The sequence below is a fragment of the Miscanthus floridulus genome, chromosome 9 (genome assembly GCF_019320115.1).
Source record: "Miscanthus floridulus cultivar M001 chromosome 9, ASM1932011v1, whole genome shotgun sequence".
Taxonomy (NCBI): Eukaryota; Viridiplantae; Streptophyta; class Magnoliopsida; order Poales; family Poaceae; genus Miscanthus; species Miscanthus floridulus.
The window spans coordinates 128103980-128117365 of NC_089588.1; the positions used below are offsets into that span (position 1 = coordinate 128103980).

Consider the following 13386-nt stretch of genomic DNA (forward strand, 5'->3'; position numbering starts at 1 on the left):
CACTATTCCACTCGTTCTAATGAAGTTATGGAGTGCCATGCATGCAATGATAATTTGGCTTTGCTTATGAGGTGCATAACTAGGCATATGCAATAAAATCATCCACTTCATCTTCAAAACTCCAAACAACCCCTCGATGACATTTCTAAGAGATGAATGTGCATAGTTGAAGATCTCTTTTTTACCTTGTGGCTTCGGGCCGTTGCGATACTCTGAAAAATGGTACTTGGTTCCCTTATAGGACGCAAGATAACCCAGACGGTTTGGGTAGCCCGAGTCCACCAGATAAAATTTTCCTACACAATGGAATAGTTTTGTAAGTTTCAACTAGTTGAACTAGAAGCTAGAAATGCAACATTGTGAACTGTGCTTACCTGAGGGTGGATATGGAAAGATGTGGTTGTATTTGGTCATAACATCAGTGAACACTCTCATGTCATGTACAGAACCAGGCCATCTAGCAAGAACAAATGTGAACCTCATGTCAAAGTCACAAATAGCCAGCACATTCTGTGTTGTCATGCCTTTGCGGCACATGTGCTGAACCATCTTATCACTTGGCACCACACATGGTATGTGAGTGTCATCTATTGCTCCTATACAATTGTTGAAGAAGGGATGGAACCTAGGGTTTCTCAATCTAGGATGAATTATTCTGAATTATGGGTCAACTGGCTTAATGATGTCTGCAACTAGGTTAACCACACATTGCAAAACTTTCTCAAAGTTGTTGTGAATTGTGCCTAGTGATCTCTCAAATCTATCCTCAGCTTGCCTAATTGACTATGGTGCTCCAAACATCCAAATGAACATTCCTAAAGCCTCCACCGAGGTACTCTTGGTACTAGATTTTAGGCCATATGATTCTACCAACAGATCATGAAGTCAATGAAACACAGTTGGGCTCATTCTAAACATGTTGTAGCATCTATTTCTATCTCCTAGAGTTCTTTCTACCCAATCCAGTCCAGTTAGCATTGGTTTCCTCCTCTTAGCCCTATTGTAGTATTTGTCAAAGTGAATAGCAAACAAAAGCATACCGTCCATAAATTCTCTATCATCATCCTCAACAAGAAGTCTGAACATTTTCTCATCACTTGATTCATCAAAAGTGTCCCCAGCTCTTGGAGAATTACCATCCTGACACATAAATGCATCACAAACTCAGTTATATATGCTAGTAGAAAACGCACATGCTCACATCACAATCATAATTCAAATTCATGACATAGTACAACATTGAATTCATAACAGACATAGTGCAAATGCCAAACATAGTTCAAATGATCGATATAGTTCAAATGATAGACATAGTTCAAATGACATGCTAAGTTCAAAAGACAGACTGAAGTTAAGATAAGAGGATCTAGATTAGGTTGTTGACCCTAGCATATTCCTCAATGAAGGCCAGCCTTCCTCCCACTGTAGATGTTCCAATGAAGAATGCCATACTTCTTTCTTCACTGCAGATCCTATGCACAGCATACCACATCTTTTAGTTTGTCTCCTCTACACCGCACTCTCTAGCCAACTGCTGCACATGCATAATCTTGTCATATTTAAAAGCCTCCTTTTGTTGCTTCACCGCCAAATGTTGCTTGAAGTACTCATTCCTCTGAGCTTGAATCTTAGCGTTCTCGCTCATGTACTTGTTCATGGTCCGAACTACTGGACTCTTGGGTTGCTTGCGCGGACTAGAGCCAGTGGTGCTTGTGCTGCTTGCTCTCTTGTGGCTAGTGATGCTAACTGGAGTGTGCACATCAGGGTCCTCAGCCGCCTCGTCCTCCTCTTCCTCATCCACAGTGACACTTTCTCCAGCAACAAATGAGGTGGAGCCATCAACAGCTACACCATGAAACATTTGGTCCAATTGATCCATGTCATCTGGCCACCCCAACTTGCATCAGTCTGGATGGCCCTACAGAACTTATCAATGTGAGCAAGTGTACAGCTAACTAGATGTGAAACAGCAACCAACCAGTTCGGCAAGTACCTTAGTGTTATCTTCCCACCATTGATCAGTGGCATCAATACTGTCATCATCTGTACGGCCTAAGCCAGTGTCATTGCATAGTCTTTGTATCAAATGCCATAGTCCCTTTAGTTGCCTAATCCTATTAGCGATCTGCACTCTATGATGGACCAAATTGGTTGCTGCAAAATACCTTCCTATAACCTCCCTCATCCCTGTCGTGTTCATGGTTCCTTTCACACAGTGACCCTTATTAATTTGGTCAACCCAAATTTCACACAGTGTCCTGGTATTTGGTTATGACCAATTTCCCCTGTCCACTCTAGCCTAATCCATGCATAACAAAAATACGTACATATATTATGAAAATAGCAAATTCCAACATCAATCATATTTGTCTGGGTTTGAGAATATACCGAGACTTGAGCGTTCGGAAGGATCTCTTAGCATCATTCTGGTGGTTGATGTCGAAGTTGTCTTCCACAATAGCTGTCGTCGCGGATCGTCGACGTCCACCGCGGCTCCTGGATCTGACAGGCACGCCAGATGTAGATCCACGCGAGCCACGCATGCCGGTGATCACAGGAGGCAAGGGAGGCACACAGCCACCACCGTAGGATGATGACACGGCACATGCGGCCGTGGCACCTCCTCCACCACTGCGAGCCGCACGTAAGCCGAGGGTATGACTGCCGCTGTGGACGCGAACATGAGGGGGGCCCATGCTGCCGCCGATGCCTCCATCTTGCGGGCCGAAGCGAAGGAGGCCCTCATAGCCCAACATTCCAGCCACCCTTCGCCATGGGAGTTGAGGTCTTGTGCCGCCATGCCCATTCGAGGAGCATTGACGCTGCTCGAGCCTAGAATGGGATATGTCGTGTCGGAGAAGGTGCCATAGCCGTCGGCGGAGGAATACAGATCAGGCTACGACAAGAAATCCCTGGTGCGGTCGCCGTTACCGTAGCCGTCGCTGTTGCCGTAGCCGTCGCTGTTGTAGCCATCCATCTGCGATGCGCAGATCTAGATCTGGTGGTGGGAAGGACAAGGTGCAACTATGCATCAGGGAGGAGGATCTGGATCTGGGGGCCGGGGAGGAGCTGGATCTGGGCGGCGGCGACGGGCGGAGCTAGGTTCGGTGGATCGGGAGAGAGCGAGAGCGGCAGGGGGTTAGCACTGGGGAATGGATAGGGTACCAAGGGGCAGGGTGGGTGGGTGCGGGGGTAGTGGGCGTCCAGCTCGCGCCCTCAGACATTTTTGCTCAGTTTTGGGCCTCTTGGGTCCCAAATAGCAAAAGTTTTACAGTCTAGGTTTTGCTCTTTTTTGCCCTTCTTGTTTTGATCTATTTTGCCTAAAAATGGGCTAAAAGTGCTAAAGTTTTGGCAAAAGATGGGAAATAATCAGGGCGTTAGTTACTTGTTAGCGGCGGCGGCTGAGGAATGGAATGGTGGTTTAGTTTAGGGTTACGGAGCTGCCTTGCGTCTGTATAAATAGAGGAGCTGGAGTGGAGCAACGTGATCTGGCTGGATCGGCCCACACTGCTGCCCGATCCATTAACCGTTTGGGCTGGAAGTGTTAAACTCTTTGGGCTGGGCCTAACTCCACTGATGACCAAGGCATGCAGTCCAGGCCTAAGAATGAGCCTTCCCTAATAAAAGAAAAGGCCTAAGAATGAGCCCCACATCGAATCATCTATCGTGCTGAGTTCCCCTCAAAAAAAAAAAAATCTATCGTGCTGAGTAGTTTTTGGAGTGGTCAAACCAACGTCTCTTCTCGTGAAGTAGGGAGTGTAACTAGTCGTTGTTTTCAGTGAAACCACTTGTGATTGGGACATGATCCTCGGACATGCATGTTTGGGACTACTGATGCATTTAACTTCCGTACCAACAACCAACTTACATCGAGGTTACATGCACTATATATGTATGTATTTTTACTCTGACCACCCAAGCCAAAAAGATCTGGTGATCATCAAATAACAAGCGACGGAGGGTGGCCTGCCTCCACGACGAGGATGAAGGCGTTCACGGACACGATGAGGCCACAGTAGGAGTCGATGCTACTTCGCAGATCACGCAACCGCGTGGCCATGCCCCTGCCTCCCCAGAGACGCGCAAACACCGTGCTCCTGTTGTAGGACTTCACGTGGTCATGTGCCTCCCTGAGTGCATTGGTCAGCAGGTGCCCCTGCTGCTGCTGCATGACCCAGCAACCGCCTGGCGAGTGCAGGAGCAGGCGGAGCATCCGCACGCGGTCCTCGAGCTTTCTGCATTCCTTGTTCATCTCATGAAACCGCAGCAAGCTCGCGGCGATGGCTATGAGGGTGATGGCGTCCACTCCTAATAGCTGGAACAGGTTGGCCGCTTTTCCGACGATGTCCCAAAACGCCGCCATTTTGTTGCTGTATTGTGTACTTGGTGGGGACTGGTGACCAGGCTCTTCTGCACGCACCGATAGATGATCGAACCTGCAAGAGTGACACGGTAGTGACTAGTGAGGCCGAATGATCTCGAGCGATATGATGCCACTGCATGTAGGCGGCCTCTATATATATGTTCACTCAAGCCGAAGCAAGCAATGTTTCAGACAGTAGTGGACTAGCTAGTTTTTGTCTGAACAAGACATGGATCGGAGTTGCTCCAAAGCCTGACCGGCATGGTTCGGAGGTTGACAAGGGTTCAGCATAAGTTACTACTTACTACTCTGTGGCGCCATGAGCGTCCGGTGGAGTATCTCTGGAAGCCTTGTGTAGTTGTATTTGACTGCTGCTCCCACCTCAGATAACCTACGACATGGCATAGGGTTCATTCAAAGCTGCAAGGGAGTCATCACAGGGAGCAAGCGCACCTCGGAGCAGGGCAGCTCCGGTTTCCTTTTCTTAACACAGCACTACTGCTACTTGTCTTGCTGACTGGCAGTTCACACCCCGGGAGTTGAGATGGAGGTCTCCGGGACTCCACCGGACTTCCCCCACTTTCCATTCCAACTCAGACAATGTTGACCAAACCTTGCCTCTGAGGCTCTCTGACTATTCTCTGTTCCAACCCGATGTATCAAGCAATACATTTTTCTCTCCGCTGAAATAAGGGCAACGTTCGTTCGCAATGATAAAAAATAAACTACTGCGGGACACACCGATATATGCATACTAGAAGAATACACAGTGCGTTGCAGCGGACGGGATTTTCTTACAAATGAAACGGTTGCATTATTACAGCAAGCCTAATAACAGAGCCAAAATGCTTGGCTATTAGCCAAGTTGTAAAAGGTAAGCTATACCATAGTAGTATCTTATTTGTCTATAATAAAGTTTTTTATTGTTATTTTTACTAATGTCTCATATTCTCTTTTCTAATTCTCCTCACGTCCACTTAATGTATGGGTCCACCACTACATATGCTTTCGCGTTCATCTTATTGCTTGCATGAGAGCCAAGCTCTCCTCTTTCCCTTCACTTCTCTTCTCTACACATTAGCATTTGCTTGGCTATAAGCTAAGCCAATTATTGTACTTTCTCTTACATGCATGATACAGGTCATCAAAACCGAGTCAGTTAATAAAGAATCTAACAAAAATTTTATAGAAAGCGAGAGAAGAAATGAGTTTTATTGGGATAAAACTCTCTTGGCATGATTACCACCACGGAATGAACTGTCTATGAAATCATAGAACGGAACGTCATGAAACTTTTCACTGAGACGGGCCTTTGTAGACATTGTACAATATACTGATGATCATATAATAATTGTTTATATTTATTGTCTCCGCTAAAAATAACTTTTATTTTATTCTATATGACATGGCAGTTTTAGAAATAACCTCATGAAACTTTTCACTGAGACGGCCCTTAGTAAACATTATACAATATACTAATGATCATATAATAATTGTTTATGTTTATTGTCTCCGTTGAGAATAACAATACTTACTAAGTCCATAGAAATTTTTAAAAGTTGCTAATATTACAAAAGAGAAGATATTTGTCATGGAAGATTCTATGACTAATAAAATTCATAACAATGGAAGAAAAGACTCAAAAAGGTTTACAAGGCTTTGGTGACTAAAAGTTTAGACCTGAAAATCTTACTGTTACTAATTAAAAGCCCCAACGAAATCTCTACGCTAATTTTACCAGACACTAGAAAAAGAGATAAACTGTAGAAATTATCACGCTAATCATAAACATTTAGCCTTATACTATATTCATCATTGACAATAGTAGCCATTGGATGTCTTTTATTTTATTGAAAAATACCCACATATACTATTATGAAAATACATAAAGTAAGCCCCTAATTTTAACATCAAAATTACCCACCTCGGCCATGATGAAAGAAAATTCAAAGTAGGGTTAATTTAGGCCCTGTTTGGCCAGGCTCCCTCGGGCTCCGGCTCCTGCACTGTAGCAGGGTGTCGGCTGCTGGGCGGCCGACAGGTGCCTAGAGGAGCCGGAGCCGCGGAGACAGAAAAACGAGCTTCTCCGGCTCCGGTTGTGTCAGTGAGAGAGGAAAGAAGGAAAGAGAAAAATGGCTCCGGTGAACAGTAACCGGGTGTCGGCCGCTGGGCGGCCGATAGGCCGGAGCCGGAGCCGGAGCCGCCGGAGCCCGGCCAAACGGGGCCTTAGAACCAATGGCCTTACAAATTTGACGTTTATGGGAAACACCACTATTTCTCACCTAATAGGGTCGGTGCCATTACAAATTCACTCAAAAACTGAAATATGCCACTTTTTTTTAACATTTATGGGCCCACTTTTTTTGTACGTTTATGGGCTACTTGGATCCAAGTATAGACTATCGAAGTATTTTCATATGGAGAAAAATGCCCCTGCTGCTCAAACTCCCTATACTCACTGATGTATGGGGCCCCATATCATCCCCTTCATCTCCTTCCTTCCCCGATGGTTCTCCTTTCTAGGTGAGCTTGGTCGAGTGGCGGCAACACGTTGGCGAGCATGGATGGTGGCATCTATGAGTAGGAGGAGGCATGTGGTGGGGCAGCGCTGGCCCTGGCCAGTACTCCAGATGTGCACATCTATAACGAAATTTTAGTGACAAAGCAAAATCGTGTATAAGGATTAAATGGTAATATTTTTTTAGATTAGCGCCGGTGCCCTATTCTAAATCTTACAAACTCTATCACTATTTTAAATAACAATGGAACAGATCTAAAATGATTTGCTTAGGGCGTCCTCAATGACAATTTGCAAATAGCTAGCTAGATGAGACTTAGAAATAATAAAAAATGAACACTTTAGTATAGAGTTACGTGAGGTGTGAGAGAGTTGTTTCTAGAAAATTGTGCTGAACTAGCTATTTGTGAGTCTCTAGTCATTTGATCTCTTTTCTTGATAGTCAATAGAATTGTTTATAGACTAGCTATTTGGGAACCATCAGAGTCGGTCTTCTGAGCTTATGGCCTGGCATGCAGTAGCAACTCCACCGGACTTCCCGCATGCCCGGCCTATCTTTCTGTCCCAGCACATCCTGTGTTGACGTTTGACCAAATAAACCCTCTGCGGCTCTGCAAATTCTATTTCCTTCCGCTATAGCACCGAGTGGTAGGTGTCGATAACTTTTTATATATTGCAAAATGAGCGAGTGGTGTGAGAAAGGGGAGTTCAAGCTTAGAAAGGCTAAACTAGTCAGAAAAGGACAATGTACACTTTCACACACCGCTCGCACGTTTGCTTTACGTAGATCGCACCGGTGGCGGACCTAGAATTTTTGCATAGGGTATGCCCCGCAAAATTTTTTTTATACAATTCGGTAAAACCATATTATAATTCGATAAAACGACGTCAAATCTTAATATAAATTGTTCAAATAAAATACAAATACTTCGAAATATAACAATAGGAGACTTACAATATTACGTATTTATCCGCCACTTTTTCATTGACATGAATGTCTCCATTATATCATCTTCATTAACTTGAAAGAAAATATCCCGCTCAATAAATGTGACTAGATAATCATCAAAAACAGTATCACCTATCTTATTCCTTGACTTTGTTTTCACTATAACCAATGCAGAAAATATCCTTTCAACACTCACAGTTGCCACTCGTAAAAGCAATATCAATTTGAGAAGCAAGTACACCATATCATACACTTTGTGCCTCTTTGTTTCAACAAGCTTAACTGAGAGATCAACAATATTGTCTAGACCTTGAAAGCTAGCATCTTGTCGCATGTCATCAATATAATTATCAAGTTGCAATTCAAGTTTTAACAAATCATTGTTGGAGAAGTCCTTAGGATAAAATTCAGCCAATCTACGTACCTTCCGTGCATCAAAAGAAGCAAAAGAGTTGGAAGAACTGAAGGCTGACATACAAGAGAGTAGCTCCATATTGATCTCATCAAACCGATTATCAAGCTCTTGACTAATTTGATCAATGACATCAATGTATAATTCTCTTCGGAAATGGTCATCATTTGTTTGGTTTCGGGCACGAGCATACCATGCTGATTTTCCATAAGGCACATAAGCACCATCCATAGCAGGAACTTCAACACCATGTTTAATACAAAAAGAAGTGACCTTCTGAAGAAAATTATCCCAACCATTAGACCTCAACTCCTGCATTCTGCTCTTTGCCACATTAACAAGTGAGATTGCATTAAGAATATCTTGATCCCTTCTCTGCAAGCACTCGGATAACTCATTTGTACATCCAAGAATAACATACATTAAGTGCACAAAGAAAACAAACTCAAAGGTTTCAAATGCTCCAAGCACAAAATGTATCTTTGTCCAATCTTCCTTATATGCATTATCAGCACCAAGTTCAATGAGCACATCATGAATTGAGAAATATATAGTGATGATGCTACATATTGTTTTGTAATGAGAGCCCCACTGAGTGTCACCAGGCCTAGGCAAACCCATCTCTTGATTTAATCCACTCCCTGATTCAAGCTCACCACACTCTAGTGCTTTCTTGACATTCTCAAGCCTAGCATTTCGAAGCATATCATGACGCTTGCAAGAAACCCCAACAATGTTCAACAAGATAGATACTTGATAAAAAAAAGTCTTGCAGTCAGTATTTCCTTTAGCAACAGCAACAAGAACTAGTTGGAGTTGATGTGCAAAGCAATGAATATAATAAGAGGAAGGTGATTCTTGCATGATTAAAGTTTTGAGCCCTTTAATATCTCCTTTCATATTGCTAGCCCCATCATAACCTTGACCTCTAATCTGCTGCATACTCAATCCATTACTAACAAGTAAAACTTCAATTGCTTTCTTAAGTGACAAAGAGGTAGTATCATCTACATGAACAACTTCAATAAAGTGCTCACATGGCCTTCCAAGTTTATCAACTGCAATTTCTTCAACTTGTACTCTATCTTCTTCTTGATTCTGCTCTTCCACAATATTTTCATCCGGAGGTGGATCAATAGTAGCCGCCTTCTTTGCTGCTTTCTGAAAAAGGGATCGAATGTCTCCGTTTCTTTTCATAATTCAAGACTCTAGAGTTCTGGAAAAAACACTCACCAATTAGCAAAACTAACGATCGGAAGAAACCTAGAACTGAGGAAGGACGGGGAAGGACGGGGAGTATCACCTGAGGAACTGAGGAAGGACTGGCGATCAGTCCTGCAGGCGATGGCGGCAGTCTAGGGCTCCAGGCCAGGCGAAGCGACGGGCGATGCCGATTTGCCGATGGCGGCAGTCCAGACTCGATGAGGCGACGGGATCGTCGGCAGTCCAGGCGATGCGCTATCCAACCTACCTTCGATCGATTTGGAGCTGGGCTGGCCCAGCTGCACGCGCACGGGAGGGAATCCGCTCTGCGTGACCGCGTCAGTTGCGAATACGAAGGGCACCGGACGATGGATGGCTTGTTTTTTTAATTTTTAATTTGTATTATGTATGGTTGACGGGTGGCCCACAGGGTGGTCGGTGGACCACCCTGACCACCCACTAGGTCCGCCAATGATCGCACCGCTGCAGCTAGTGATGTCCGAGCTAGTAAAATTAGGAGCGTTGAACTTTCTTGTACATGTGTCTATTATTTAGGAAAATATTGTTTCTCTGGATAAATTTAGGGTTTGCACCAAGGGCTAATAATTGTAAGCTACCTCAAAAATTAGCCTTAGCCCATCCAGGTGGCTAATAAGTGAACTAACTGTTTAGCCAAATCTTGAACTAGTTGTTTCGTTGGCCAACCACTACTACACAAATGATTTTGCGCGACACCCCCTAGAGGCCACCGAAGCGGACACCTATTTATGCCCGTCACGATAAATGCCACGGTTTACCTAGGCGGGCATTTTTTATTTACCACGGCGGGCATTTTTGCCCGCCACAGTAAATCGATTTACCGTGGCGGACGTCTTAAGATGTCCGCCACGGAAAATACCCTATTTTCCGCGGCGGACATCTTAAGACGTCCGCCACGGTAAATCGATTTACCGTGGCGGGCGTCCTAAAATGCCCGCCACCTAAAATGTGGAGGCCCAACTGACCCAAACCGAGGCCCAATAGCCATCTCCAATATAAAAGGAGGGAGTTAGGGTTTCACTGAAACACATCACCCACATCCCTTGCACCATCGTCGCCGCCTCCCCCACTCTGTCTCTGTCAGCTCCCCCACTCTCTCTCTTAGCTCTCCGCCTCCCCCACTCTCCCTCTGCCTCCCTCTACTCTCCCTCGATGCAGGCAGTGGCGCGCGACGTAGCTCTCCTCCATAGTGCCGCCACGATGGCCATCCCCTACAGCGGCGCGTGGCGCGAGGAGGAGAGCGGCGCAGGGTGGCACCGCATCGAACGACATGACAATGGCGGCGGACCCCTCCCTTCCCCGTCGGCGGTGGCGGTCCCTCCCTTCCCCATCGGTGGCCTCCTCCAAGGGCGCGCGAGGCCTCCAGACGACGGATCGAGGGCGCGCGGGGCGACGGCGCGCGCGGGACGACGGCGATGGCTGTGCCCTCCTCCCCCCATGGATCCTCCATGAACGACGACGGCACGGGGCTAGGGTTTCAAATCCAGTGAGTTCATCTCCCTCTTCCTCTCCATCTCCCTCTTCCTCTCTCCATCTCCCTCACTCCTCCCTCTTCCTCTCTCCAGATCCGGCGACGGCGACCTCCTCCTCCATGGATCCGACGGCGGCGACCTCCTCCCCCACGGATCTGGCGGCTGCACCCTCCTCCTCCGCGGATCTGGCGGTGGAGCGACCGGATTCGGCGGTGGATCTCCACCACAGCCACGACGCCGGGATCCACCATGGCCATGACGCTGGGACCTCCACCACGGCGGGCGAGGACGCGTCGGCGCGGCGGCCTCCCTCCACCACGGCGTGGTGGGATCCGCGAGGAGGCACGGGGATCCATGAGGAGGCGTCGGCGTGGTCCCTTGCGAGCGACTGGTGAGGTGGTGGCGGCCGTGAGAAGCCTGGATCCATCGCCGGTGGGCTCGCCAGTGGGCTCGAGAACGGGCTCGCCGGTGGGCTCCTGGTTTTTTTGTTTTTTAAATGATTAACCGCAGCGGGCATCCTAACGTGCCCGCCGTGGTAAAAGTATATTTACCGCGGCGGGCACGTTACACCGCCCGCCGTGGTAAATCTATTAACCGTGGCGGGCAAGGCCGCCCGCCGCGGTTAAGCCACGATTTACCGTGGCCTCTAGGCCGCGGCGGACGGCTTTGCCCGCCGCAGAAAACCGAAAACGCCGGCCTCCAGTAAAGTTTGTGTAGTAGTGAACTTTAATTAATTGGACTAATTTTTATCCCTAACTAATAAGTAATAACTAGCCTTAACTTATGCAAACAGACCTTAAGACCAGATATCCTCTTATTATAATAATCAGATTATACAATCAAATTTTGATTCAAATAAGATTAGGTATATGAAGGATTATTGAATTAAAATCACTAGGTTATAGGGGATTATAGATGCTAAAAGTTAAACTTGCCCTCCAACAGATTGTCCAACTTGCCAAACTAAAAGATAAATAGGAATTTCTCACTCTAACCAACCATAATATATTATTATCATCTAGGGACACTCTGATTATTATAATTCATAATCTTGATTACAATAATCCTATATATGTATAATCTAAATTATAATAATTGTTATGCAAATAGACAATAAGATCCTATTTAGATTCGTTATCTGCTAATAGTTAGCTAGCTAATATGAGCTATTAGCTAGTTATTAGTTGAGAGTGTTTGGATGCATAACTAATAAAAAATACCACCAAGATAACTATTAGTTGTCATTATCTGATTTTGTCAAACTAGTAACATAATTATTATCTAGAGGTCCAACTAACAATTAGCTATTTTTATTAGCTACACATGTTTGATACAAAAGAGATAACTATTCAAGATTCAAACAAGGTATAAGCTATACCGCGTATATTCAGGACGAGGAGCTAGCATGCAAGAGCTTTCATTCTTTTTGTCAAGTGGGGCCCAGTAATGATGCCAGTATCGATCTTTCAAACAAGATGTTAATTTCTTCAAACGGAGAAGCCGGTGGGGGCTCGGGGTTTGATTTTTTTTTTAGGCTCTGGTCGACGCTGCGTGGATGGCCTTTTATATTTTCTTTTGCGAAGAGGGCCTTTTATATATGTATATTAAAATTGTTTCAAAAAAGGTATATTAAATGCTTCTTGGGCAAAGCCTTTTATATTTTCTTTTGTGAGGAGTTTTTTTTTATCATTTCATTGGCAGTTTAGGTATTTTTCTCAATAATTTTGGGCACTCAAGTTATTTCGAGACTGTGGTAGGGACTGTACACTACAGGAAACTGGATCTTTGCCGAGTGCATAGAGGTTTGCCGAGAGGCAAAACTCGGGCACTCGGCAAATATACACTTTGCCGAGCGCCAAACCCAGCACTCGGCAAAGGACGATTTGTCGAGTGCCTGACTCTCGGCGAACTCAGGCACTCGGCAAATTAGTTCTTTGCCGAGTGCCGGGCTCTCGGCAAACATGGGCACTCGGCAAAGAGTGCCAGGGGCAAACGGCATCCATGGCCGCCACCTTTGCCGAGTGCCTGCCGTTAGGCACTCGGCAAAGACCTGCCACATGGCCGGCTCGGGGGCCACCAGGCCGGCTCGCCTTTGCTGAGTGCCACGTGGTCGGCACTCGGCAAAGGACCTCTTTGCAGAGTGCCAGACCTAGCACTCGGCAAATAATTTTTTTTTTTTGGTTTTGGTCGTCAGTTTTTTTGTGAAGCATTCCTACAGTACCATGATCAACATGTTCAAATTTGGCACATTTTTAGTACATTTTGCTATATTTTTCACTTTTATTTCGATTTGTTGAATTTTTTCGGAAAATGTAGGTTTGAACTGCGGGTGCATCGAATATTCGATTTGAATGATTCAAAAAATGATATTCTTGTTTTTGAGTGTAAAGTTAGGCCAAATCCATGAACTGACCCAAAATTTCGATCAAC

At 45.4% G+C, this 13386-nt stretch overlaps 2 protein-coding genes across 2 annotated transcripts; both read right to left on the bottom strand.

Annotated features, from left to right (window-relative positions):
- Nucleotides 1-3940: 3940 nt before the first annotated feature.
- Nucleotides 3941-4363, bottom strand: LOC136480890 (protein MID1-COMPLEMENTING ACTIVITY 2-like). The gene has a single exon (XM_066478322.1). It carries the CDS (start codon nucleotides 4361-4363, stop codon nucleotides 3941-3943), a length of 423 nt encoding a protein of 140 aa, XP_066334419.1.
- A 3477-nt stretch (nucleotides 4364-7840) lies between these two features.
- LOC136480891 (uncharacterized) lies at nucleotides 7841-9439 on the bottom strand. The gene has a single exon (XM_066478323.1). The coding sequence runs from the start codon at nucleotides 9437-9439 to the stop codon at nucleotides 7841-7843; it is 1599 nt and encodes a 532-aa protein (XP_066334420.1).
- Between the last annotated feature and the right edge of the window lie 3947 nt (nucleotides 9440-13386).